General features: G+C 42.4%; 1 protein-coding gene across 1 annotated transcript; it reads left to right on the plus strand.

The window, feature by feature from the left end:
* The first annotated feature begins 1,647 nt into the window (after positions 1 to 1,647).
* On the plus strand, positions 1,648 to 9,546 carry LOC149298916 (KIF-binding protein-like). The gene is made up of 7 exons (XM_089486774.1): positions 1,648 to 2,040; positions 2,831 to 2,929; positions 3,406 to 3,485; positions 3,658 to 3,841; positions 7,126 to 7,219; positions 8,037 to 8,149; positions 8,674 to 9,546. Exons 1-7 carry the CDS (start codon positions 1,648 to 1,650, stop codon positions 9,544 to 9,546), a joined length of 1,836 nt encoding a protein of 611 aa, XP_089342900.1.
* The last annotated feature ends 3,270 nt before the right edge of the window (positions 9,547 to 12,816 follow it).

The raw sequence follows: 12,816 nt of genomic DNA on the forward strand, positions 1-12,816 counted from the left end.
CTAATAGAAATCTACGTCATATTAGGCCCCTTTGGGGCCCCTAGGAATGCATGTGCACAGAATGTTCTTGCGTGATGTCACTGGGTGCCCCTAATCCTTGGGAGCTCTGGGTTTGCTGCTTTCCCTCACAACCCCACCTACACAGCCAGCCCCACCCCTTAATGGTGCCTGTCTCTGTGGGCCCCTAGAGTTCAGGATCCCCCAGGTCCCCCTAGGCACATGCTTAGTGTGAATAATGAACAATTCACTGCTGCTAGGATCATGTTTGGAATGCCGCATTTAGTTACAGAAGTGCCAGATTTAGAAAAGTGGAAAATAAACTTTTAAAAGCTACCAGCGGTTGTACATGTCTTTTTGGTAACAGGGCTGGTCATGGGAATCATTGAGCTCCACTCAGTGGTATAGCTATAGGGGTTGCAACTGCAACGGGGCCCACCTCTCCAGGAGGCCAAGGGCATTGTTCAGAAAGGGCCCTTCTGACTTGGACCATGCTCTTTCTAAGCAATTTTTAACTGGCAGGTTGTGTCATGTGACCCCGCAGTGAAACCGAGGCTGTGCGAGCGGCGGACAGAAATTTGCAGGAGAGGTGAGGAGGTACGCATATGACCATGGATGTCTCTGTATAAGTATACATGAGCATGAATGTATGTATAAGTGTATGCGAACATGAATGTCTATGAATTAGTGTGTGTGGATGTGTAAATGTGTTTGCATTTTTAAGTTTGTGTGGGTGTATATGTGCATAACTGAACTTATGGGCTCCGGCTACCCGGAGCCTTCCCTTGCGGGAAGCGGCCAGGACTACACACTGACGTCAGGGGGCGGTCCCGTGATGTTGATAGGAGTTCCAACTGATGTCAGTGGGAGTTCCCGATGATGTCAGGGGCGTTCCCAATGACGGCAGTGGGAAACACCCCCATTTAAAGGGAAAATGGGCAGGGAGTGGGGCGTGTCAAGGAGGATTTGGGTCTTGACCCAGAGAAGTGGTGCTTCACCTGGCCATCTCCCGGTCAAACCCAGAGAGTTTCCAGGTATGTATAGGTGCCAAAGCGTATGTTGGAGGATGGCACAGACAAGCTGTGTTGGGGGGTACTGACAAGCTGGAGAAAAGATGGCACAGGCAGGCTGTTTGGTGGCACCGATAAGCTGCTTGGGGCAAAGGTGGCACTGTGGCACATGTTGCTGGGTGAAGTTGGGGGTCCCTGATGCAATCTGGGGCCCTGCGGTTCCTAGTCGCACCCCTGGCTCCACTGGGTCCTTTCTTCTCCATATTTGCTAAGATCTCAGAATGTTTTAGTGTTTTTCAGCCCCATAAGTCGTAATAATACTAAGCTAACACCGTATTCTACATTAACCGTATAATGTGACTATTCCTCCCCAGGGTGCGATTTGGTCTAGGGCCTACCGTTTTAGTACTATTAATGGCTAGACATTGCTTGTCAGAACTGCTGGTCATCGTATTTATGGCGGATATAAAGACAGGGGATACATGGTTGTAATCGTCCATCTGCAGTACCGCAGGCGCCCTGCCCTCACCGCTGTTACGTTGCCTGAAGCTCCGGCTGCTGCCGTAAAGCGCTGTGTCGTGCTTGAGCAGGTTGCTCCGTTCCCTGTCGTGAGCCATTGATTTGACAGCAGAGTAGGAAGATGGCGGGCAGATGGCAGCTGCTGTGTGAGACGTATCAGCGGGCTGTTGCTGCGTCTGATGTGGAGTCTCGAAACGATCCCGAGAATGAGCCCTATCGCTCCAAGTACCGGGCTCGAGAGCTGCTGGAGGAGGCGCGGGCCTTACTGCGACCCCGGGAAGAGGAGGATGACGGTGGGCAGCGGCAGCAGGCAGAGGAGCGGCTGGAGGGAGCGGCGGGGGATGAGGAGCGACTCATGGCGGCTCGCCTGGCGGTAATCGAGTTCCGTCTCGGGGTAAATCATACAGAGACGGAGGAGATGTCTGCGGGGGAGGAACATCTGGTGAGGACCGGAAAGATCCTAGAGCCGTACCGCCTGACGGAGGAGTGCGTGTCCGCCTACATCCAGGCGCAGGTGGGGATCCGTCTACTGCGAGAGTGCGGGGTGTGCGCTCATCCCGGCCCTGTGTGTGTGTGTGTGTGTGTGTGTGTATATATATGTATAATGTATTGTATATATTGTGTGTGTATATCTAATATGCATCCTGGTGGCTGAGTATGTGTGTGTGTATAATGTATTGTATATAGTGTGTGTATCTAATATGCATCCTGGTGGGTGAGTATGTGTGTGTATATATGTATGTATATATATATATGTGTGTGTGTTTATATGTACCCGGCCCAGTGGATATCTGGGGGGGGGACCCGTTGTCATTGCGCTGATAAAATTATGCAGTATTTTATTCTGCAGCATTGGGTGCAGGGTTGCCATGGAGATGCAGCATCGTACATAATCTAGTAATGCATGAAACCGCTCAGTTCGTGTGCATATAAATCTGTTCTTTTTATAAATGTGTTTATCTCACTTTAATATTTGTTTTTCCTTGATTTATTTTTGTTCAAGTAACAAAATCTTGATTATAATAAACATTCATTGATAACATGTAACACCCCCCCCCCTGTTTGTAGCAATCGGTTACAATGTTAGATGATCTCATAATCTGCCTTTTTTTCTTCAGTTTGCGTGGGTTTGTGGCTCAATTAATTGAGACCACGGTGTGCAAGCTATGCTTAGACCGTAGCGCCGGATCTGTTCTAACCAGATTGTGCCGTTTTTAGATTTGATAAATGCCGTATCTGTAAGTATGCGATAACTGCACAATAAGGTAGAAAATGTGTAATAACAAAAACATGTTTGTTCTCAGAATAATCTTGGAATTCTCTGGGCCGACCGAGGAGAGATAATAGTGGCGCAGGCTTACTTGGAATCTGCCGAGTCCTTGTATCATCAGTATATGAAAGAGGTGAGTCGAAAGGGGAAAACGTACAAAATAATAATAAAAATAAATAAATAAACCTCATGACCCTCCTGCTAGAAAATATACACTAAAAGAAAAACCTTTCTTGCCCCCAAAGTACAAAAATAAGAACAAATAGTGTAGAACAGGGGTGTCCAACCTGCGGCCCTCCAGCTGCTGCAGGACTACATCTCCCATGCTCCTCAGCCAGCCTCTTAGCTGAAAGAGCATTGAGGGAGATGTAGTCCTACAGCAGCTGGAGGCCTGCAGGTTGGACACCCCTGGTGTAGAATGTAAGGGGGAACACGAGGCCGGCGCTCCTTAACAGACTTTTTTATACTAAACATTGTTTATTTAGCTTTTTGATGTAAAAATATTGATGAAAGCCAAGGCTTGGTAAATTAAAGGGGCCATGAGGCATGGTTCTCCAAGTTTGACACAGGGCAGGCCATTAGCATGAACAATCTGACTATCTCTCGTAGATCGGCAAACCCCCTATGGAACCAGATGAACATTTCTCACCTGAAGAAAAAAAGATTACCGAACAAGAGAGGTCAAAAAGGTAAGTATTTCCTCAGTGCTTCACCATGCATGAAGACAGATGTGTGTTTAGCGTCACTTCTAAATACACCCCTGCTTAAAATCGTATGTTATGTATGTATTTTAAATATCTATAAAAATAGCTGCAGTCACGCTCTAATCTTTTCTATTGACTACTTGGCATGTCAACTCAGGTTTGAGAGGGTGTACACCCATACGTTGTACTACCTAGCCCAAGTCTACAAACACCTGAAACAGGATGAGAAGGCTGCGCAGTACTGTCACACAACACTGCAGAGACAACTGGAATACGATGGCTACAATCCAATGGAGTGGGCAATCAACGCAGCCACGCTGTCCCAATACTATCTGGGAAAGGTAAGTCTACCCATCATTGTTCTCATCCTTACTAGGGGTTATTTTTAGATAAAACAAAATAACTTTGGGAGACTAATTTCTATTTTTAGTAAACTTTTGCCTTATAATGGGAAACCCATAAGTTATAAAGCAAAAACCATTTAAGTTAAAAAGTAAACAACCACCTTTCATCAGCTCTTGTTACTAAGCAACGGTGAATACACTACAGAACTGAATCCTTATGGGACACAATACAAGGGGCATGTTGCCATAACACGTATTTTATATCATTTGGATTTTACAAATCATCCCACTCTTAATTGTGTGTGTGTGTGTGTGTGTGTCCAGCAGTTGTTGGCAACTTTGTCAACCCCTGATGTTTGTATTTTACCAGGATCTACTTTAACCCCTTAATGACAATTGCCGGTCCTGGCACGGCACAGAAAAGCATGTGCTTTACGACAATTGACGTGCCAGGACCGGCACGTCTTTAAACGGGTGCAGAAAGCAATCTACTATCGCTTTCTGCACCCAAAAAGCGTTGCTGAATGCCTCGACCTCGAGGCATTCAGCAACGCCGCGATCGGCACGAAGGGGCCATCTCTGGCCCCTCCACGGGGCGTCAACATCCGCCATACTTTGTATGGCGGCGGACGCCCGTTTTAAAAGCGTTTAGGAGGCGATCGACGATCGCCTCCTAAACTTAAATGGTGTCGCTGGAATGCCTCGATCAGGAGGCATCCAGCGACACCAAACACTAACCTTTTGATGGGCTGTGACCGCTCCGGAGAGCGGTCACAGCCGCAGCTGCCGGCAATCTTCGCCATCAAGGAAGATGGCCGCCGTCCTGTAACAGGAACCACAAATTTTAAAAGTTCGCTAGATGGTCCAGACCATCTAGAGAACTTTGGCTCCACTTGCAGGTTGAATACAGGTACTGCATTCACCATGCAAGTCAATGGAGCCCAGCTTTCTAATCACAGTGTGATTAGTAAAAATAAATTAAAAAATAAAATTAATAATAATTAGAAAAAAATAGTAAAAAACAGTAAAATGTAAAAATCATTTCCCACTGATGTCACTATCAGGGGAACCTCCAAGTTGAAAAAAAATGTTAAATTTTTTTTAAAAAAAATAATAAAAAAAAAAAAATATATATATATATAAAAAATATATTTTTGTGAGCAAGTCCTAAAATTAGCATATTAGCTTAAAACAATTCTCGCATGGAAAGAGTTAAAATACTGGCATATTAAATGCCCGTGGGGTGTCTACTTTTAAAAAATGTATGATTTGATGGGGTAAATTGAATTGGCCAGGTTCAACAACGTCCCAATTAACACGGGGGGAAGGATGGCCACACATCTAATTTCCAATTAGAAAAATGCACACGTACCAAATGTGGCCTTTTAGTTCCCCCAAAAAATGACAAACCCATGCATGTGGGGTATCACTGCACTCAGGAGATGTTGCTGAACACATTATGGGGTGTCGTGTGACAGCGGCATATACCAGGAGCTGTAAATTCATACATAAAGTAGGTGTGTGTGGGAAAAATACACACACAAAAATATTACTGCAAACTTTGAAAAAATGCTGGTGGTAAAATATGTGCATGCAAAGAGTTAAAATACCAGCATTTAAAATACCCTGTGGTGTCTAGTTTTGAAAAATATATGGTTTTGTTGGGCACACTGAAATGGCCTGGCTCAAAGATGTACCAAATAGGGCATGGGCAGTGGATCCCAAATGCCAAAGTTCAACATTGAAAAAAGCGCATGCCCCAAATGTGGCCCTTTTGCCCCAAAACAGCCAGGCAAAATCATTCATGTGAGGTATCGCTGTACTCAGGAGATGTTGCTGAACACATATTGGGGTGTTTAGTGATAGTGACATATACGAGAACATTTTAATTCATACCTGAATTAAAATGTGTGTGGAAAACCAAATGCAAAAAAATGACTACCACAAAGTTTGACAAAGACTGGTGGTAGATATGGTGCATGGAAAGAGTTAAAATACTAGCATTTGAAATACCCTGGGGTGTCTAGTTTTCAAAAATATATGGGTTTATTGGGCACACTGAAATGGCCCGGCTCAAAGATGTACCAAATAGGGCATGGGCAGTGGATCCCCAAATGCCAAAGTTCAACATTGAAAAATGCGCATGCCCCAAATGTGGCCCTTTTGCCCCCAAACAGCCAGGCAAAATCATTCATGTGGGGTATCGCTGCGCTCAGGAGATGTTGCTGAACACATATTGGGGTGTTTTGTGATAGTGACATAAACTAGAACATTTTAATTCATACCTGAAGTAAAATGTGTATGACAAAACAAATGCAAAAAAATGACTACCATAAAGTTTGACAAAGACTGGTGGTAGATATGGTGCATGGAAAGAGTTAAAATACTAGCATTTGGAATACCCTGGGCTGTCTAGTTTTCAAAAATATATGACTTGATGGGGTAAATTGCATTGGCCGGGTTCAAAGATACCCGAAATGGCACATGGGGGGAAGAATTACCAGATTTGGAAAAAATGGCTTTGAAATAGCAAAACGCTACCTGTACTTATTGCCCCATAATGGGTAGAAAAAAGCAAAAAAACATAAAAACATTGGGTATTTCTAAACTCAGGACAAATAGTAGAATCTATTTAGCAGGTTTTTTCATTACCTTTTATAGACGAGTAAAAGATTTTTCAACTAAAAGTTAGAAACAGTCATTTTTTTCTAAATTTTTCACCATATTTTATAATTTTTTTAATAGTAAATAATATGATACAATCAAAACAATGTCATCTAAAGAAAGCCCTTCTTGTCCTGAAAAAAACAATATCTAATGTGTGTGGGTTCAGTAAACGGGAAAGAAGAAAATTACAGCTAAACACGAGCAGCGCAGAAATGTTAAAAAGGCCATTGTCACAAAGGGTACAAAAAGTAAAATCAGCCTTTGTCTCGAAGGGGTTAAATATGGTTGCTTTTGTTTTTCATCCATGTGTCAATGGTGACTCTGATTATAATATATTAAGGTCTGCAAATTGCTCAATTTAGGTGAAAATTGTAGCACATTTTACATCTGGTCATCATAAGTGATGGACATTTTCATCTAAATCTATCTTGGTTTTTAAATTTGGCCCTGTGGATCTCTGTAGTTTTGGAGTCCTATTAGTAGCATCCTTATTTCTTCTGGTCTGACAAATGTTTTAGTGTTACGTGTGTCAGTTCAGGAGGAATTGAGATTTATTAGAAACCTTTTTATTAACAGTCTTGATTTTTTTATATATATTTTTTCCTGCCCCACAGCAATGCTTCATGGAATCCAGACACTGCCTGGCCGCAGCGAATGTCATCTTTAGCAAAGCTGAACACGTCCCTTCTCCCGAGTCTGCAAAAGAAAGTATGTTTTACCCGATGGAGTATTCTCCATAACCTTAATGCGTATACACTTTAGCTCAATAGGGAAGTATTTTTTAAACAAAGGTTGCACAAGTTCCAGACCAGAAGTGTATAGTTTTAATGCTTATATTTAATGTTTAGGAAGGCTCAGATTGTGTGTAGACCCAGAAAGTCCAACTTTCATAGGCCATATCCTTCTGTAAGTATTATCTAAAAATCTGGTCACACTGTATCATGAAACATAAAGCAGGTTATCTTCAAATGATGCCAATATGTCGAGGCTGCCATAAAATTCTACAGGCACTGGAGTCACACAGGAGACGCAGCACCTAGAATCTTTACAGTTATGAGGTTAGAAAGAATTGGTTTTCATAGCAGACTCCTAACCTGATGATATAGTGTGTCCTCCAGAACGATGGGGCAATGAAAATGGGTCATCTTGCTGACAGGTAGGCAGTGGATGTTTGGAACCTATACATCGCGAGACCTGATGAACCCAGAGTTATTAATGTGCAAGGTACCATGACAACCATGTGTTTTAGTATATCAGGCCAGCGTTTTATGACCTAACTGGTGGGGTCTGGTCTCCAAAAGCCTCAGGTATTTTTTAAAAGCTTAAACTTGATAGCTGATGTAACTGTGTCTTCATTGGGATGCGGGTCTACTGCTAGTATGTAAGAAAATATTGTTTGTAATTAAATGTTTAATACAAGGAGTAGTATTTCAGGCTGAATGTTCTGTGACTGACAGTTTTGCTGCATGTTGTGTTGAGCTGACTCAAAGAGCTTGAACACTGCTCCATGTCCTTCCTTTATTAGATGAGACTGAACAGGAACGTCTTGATCTTGTTAGACAAAAGAAAGCCGAGATAGCAAGATGTTGGGTCAAGTACTGTCTGAACTTATTGCAGGATGCACGGAAAAAGCTTGAGGTAAAACTGCATTTTTTTTTTCTTTCAAATATTGAGTCTTTATGTCTCCTACTAGGGGTAAAAACACTAACAGACATGTGGCATATAACAAAATATTAAAAAGTCAATAGATGGCAGCAGAGACTGAAGATTGATGTATATTAACTACTTGAGTGCCGGCAACATTGCAGATAAGTAGGACGCAAATTGTGCTCGTGAGGCCATCTATGTATATTGTGGCACTCTGTTAGGAAGTAATCGGTTGATAGAGTACTGGCTGAATAATATTTGGGAGTGCTAGAAGGATTATCACCGGGAAGTACTCAAAAAATATAAATAAATAATAATAAAAAAAAAACATACTCTTTTTCTCAGTTTCTTGCCAATCTGTTGGCTCCTTAAGCAAAGTGCTTAATGACGTTGAGATTACAGTCGCTGTTATTGTATATAAGTGACCTGTAGCTGTCAATTGTTCCAGTTGTGTTTAATACAGAAAATGTACTTTTTGCCGTGCTACAAATAAATGCGTCTTAATTTCATCCTAGGATAATATTGGCGAACTTGATGTGGATATTCAAGATGAACTTAAAGCTCAAAGGAAAAAAGAAATTGATGAGAAAGAAAAAGGTCGGAAGAAGGCAGTTCTGTTCGGATCAAGTGATGTCTATGATTCCATCTTAGCAGTAGAAGAAAAGGTTGATTGCTCATACCCTCTGGATTTTAAAGAAGCAAGAGAGATTTTCCTCGTTGGGCAAAACTATATCAATGAAGCAAAGGAGTTCTTCCAGTTGGATGGACATGTCACTGATCACATTGAAATTGTACAGGATCATAGTGCTTTGTTTAAGGTTCTAGCCTTTTTTGAGGAGGATTATGAAAGGCGCTGTAAAATGCACAAACGCAGGGCAGATATGTTAGAACCTTTATGTAAAGAGCTGAATCCGCAGTATTATCTCCTGGTCTGCAGGCAGATTCAGTTTGAGTTGGCTGATACGTATTATGAGATGATGGATTTGAAAGTTGCCATCGGTAATAAACTGGATGAGATGGACATGCACACAATCAAAAAAATCAATACTTTAGCCCAGTCAGCAATTAATTATTATGAAATGTTTTTGGACTCCTTAAGAAACCCAGACAAGAAGTTCCCAGAGAAACTTGATGATGATGTTCTTCGTCCTGCCATGGTGGCCAAATTTCACATTGCACGCCTTTATGGAAAGCATATTTCAACCGATCCAAAGAAGCAGCTAGAAAATATTCAAAAGTCTCTAAATTATTATTCGTTTCTGGTAGATTATTGCAAAAAATACGAAGAAGCCATCAAATCTGTTGAAACAGAACTGGAACTTAGTAAGGAAATGGTGGCTCTTCTTCCTACAAGAATGGAAAGGTTAAGACTGCAATTATCCTCCTAATGCAATGCCTTTGGGTGGCGAATTAAAATATTTCCTGACATATTTATTAATCCTCTCAATACCCTAGTTGAAATATCACACACATCGTATACCAGAGTGGAAAAGGATGAAAGCAGCAATGATTGTAAAGAATTTCATGTAATAATGTGGCTGCTGTAAAACTAAAGCTGTAATCAATTTTGGTCTATGCCAAAAAATGGGCTTGTGTTAGTGTCAGAGCTGTGTGTGTAGAGAAAAAAATTTAATTATATATATATATCTCACACACGGTCTTTGTCCCAGCAATATTTTAAGTCCTGTGCCAGCGCTATGTGTAATGCATACTCTGGCTTCTTGTGGCTATACTGCATGCCTCTGCATTCTTCTTGCCTTTTTTAAAGGTGCATAGTGTTTGCATTACCCAAGTTAAATCATGTCTTGCATGTAGGGACAAATAATGGAGCATTAGACTTGTGTTATTTTTGCATAATGAATTTCAATGTGATGTGTTAATGTAACTGCTTAATATTTTAATAAACCTCTTAAAGTTTCCGATTGTTATTTCAGTTTTTTATTTACTTCATACAAAATATAAAGTCAAAATGCAAAAGAAATGGACCAAGTAGTCACTGCAATTAATAGATGTATAGAAACAGGATAATGTATTTAATGCTCCGTGATGCGTATGTTGCAATCTCACCTTTAACTTTGTTTTTGGTGTGTAGACCTATCCCGGAAAGGCAGGAACTCACAATCTTAACATGCAATGGTGCACATTCACACACAATGCACAAGTGCAATTTATTAGTATTTAAATTTTTTTTTAACACAGCTTGGGTGTTGATTTCGTATGAACTCCAGTGGATGGTTTTCTGCATGCATGCTTGCCCTTTCTAGTAACGACTTGGAAAATGAGACTTCTGTTTCATGTAACACATTACCTGGATACGTCTTCCTACAGCCAGGAAGTATAAGCCGGACTTTCTGCATATGCTTAGCAGTACTCCGATTGAAGTCCAGGGGCCTGAGGTCCCGTTGAATACGGTGGAAGTAGTAGCATGCATGGTAGAAAAACATCTGTTGCTGTAACACCCTGTGATTTCAAAGGGCACTTGGCATGTGCGAGAAGTGCCCAGATAAAGGCTCCCTGTTTTCAGAGTCAGTTGGGAAAGAAATTGAATCAGACATTTAATTTTTTTAATAATATAGATACCTGCATCGATTAGAATCCAGTAAAATCCCTGGCTTTTATGCAAAATAGACTCCAATTTTGCATAGTAAGTTTCCTTAGTGAGGATGAAAGCAGAGTAATAGGAACATAGCATGAATTTATACACTTAACATGAAAATAAGGTTAAAGTAGACCTCGCAAACATCACATTAATAAGGAATGTAGCTGTTTCCTTTGTGTATAGAAGTGGAAAAGATTAGTTCTTGTTTTCTTAATGCTGTAGTCTACTCCAAATGCAAAGTGCCCATTATTTTACACTTTGGGCATCTCAAAGTTGTTCCTGCTGCGTGTTCAGGGTAAAATACTGACTGGAGAACTTAACTTTCACTTTAATTCAACACCGTTTATTGACATGGCATAATACAATAAGGCAATATCAAGGTCAGAACAATCAAGTATGACGAGCGTTACAGAGCAAGTCAGGAGCAGCCGGAGAAGTACAAACCACTACGGGGAAGGACCCATAGTAGAAACCAGGTATGGCAAAAACAATCATAGCGAGGACCGATCAGGTCCATCAGTAACATGAGAGCAAGTGTGGCAATAATCCGACAAATCGCGTTGTGTCATACAATAGTAGTACATGGAATGAAACGACTGACGTATCTGACAATGGTATCGTCAATAAACAAAAAAAACAAACAAACAAGAAAACAAGAAATAAAACCATAAAAATGAACAGAAATGTGCTCCAAGGGTAATGCATTAAACCACACATGACAAATGAGCCACCGGAAACACACAGGGACTGGAAGTTAGAATAATCAGGGTCCCCAAGGCAGTCAAAGTCTCCTCACCAACAGAACAGGAGCAGGACATGGCCATCACGGGAGATACAAATCAAGCAGTCGGGGAGAGGAGACAAAAGTGGCCCATGACCATGGGCAGATGCCACCAGATCTTCCATCTGGGAGATAATATTGACACGGGTAACCCACGCTGAAACCGGGGGTGGACCCGGTATTTTCCAGAAACGGGGTATGATGGCTTTGGCTGCATGGATCAAGTGAATGGCCAATGATTTCTTATAAGAGGTAAACGACGCCTGAGTGTGGTGTAGTAATAAACCCTGAGGCGAGAATTCGAGATCTGGGTCAATAATGTCACGAATAACTTTAACCACAGCAAGCCAGAACGGGCGAATGTGAGCGCAGTCCCACCAGATATGCCTATAGGTGCCAACCTCAGCCCCACACCTCCAACAAAGGGGCGAGACCTGAGGAAGAAAACGATGTAATTCGGCCGGGACTCTATACCAACGGGTCAATAATTTGTAGTTGCATTCCTGTACCCAACTAGAGATCGCCCCTTTGTGGGTGAACAGGAGTATCTTGTCCCAGTCAGCGTCGGTCATAGGAGTCTGCAGGTCCCTTTCCCACAGACTGAAGAAAAAGGGCTTAGTAGTCCCATACACCTCCTGAAGCATAGCATAGAGTGTGGATAATAAGTGAGCAGGCTCAGTACCTGCTAAGCATAACTGTTCGAACCCTGACAGCGGTCTGGTGAGTTGAGTGTTAGGTAACAAGGAAGAGACATAATGTTTGATCCCGTGATATGTAAAAGTCATGTGGAAGGACGGCGTAACCGGGTGTAGAAGGTCTCTAAGAGACCGGAGTGCGCCCACCTGGAGTACGTGACACAGCCGCAGGGGACCGGAGCGTACCGAGGTAAGTGATCTCACCATGTCCGCAGTGATATGTATGGGCAAATCAGGATTGTGCGTCAATGGGAGAAGCGGACCCGGCACCGTGGTAAGCAGAGCCCCCCTTGACACCCTCCTAAAGACCTTCAGGGTGGCCGAGATAGTGGGGTGAAAGACATGGGAAAGGCTCCTGGGGCCGTCAGGGAGCCAAGGGACTGCCGAAATATCGCAGGTAAAGAAGGAATTTTCAAGGTGAACCCAAAGCTTGGGGGCCCCCAAAGACCACTCCACCACTCTCCGTAAATGGGATGCTAGCCAATACCATTCCAGATTGGGAAGGGCCATACCTCCCCTCAATTTGGAGCGAGACAGATGTGTAAAGGACAGCCTAGGCGTCCCCTCCCCCCATACAAACCGC

Source organism: Sceloporus occidentalis, unplaced genomic scaffold (genome assembly GCF_023333645.1).
Source record: "Sceloporus occidentalis isolate IW3139 unplaced genomic scaffold, rSceOcc1.0.p SCAF_30, whole genome shotgun sequence".
Lineage (NCBI taxonomy): Eukaryota > Metazoa > Chordata > Lepidosauria > Squamata > Phrynosomatidae > Sceloporus > Sceloporus occidentalis.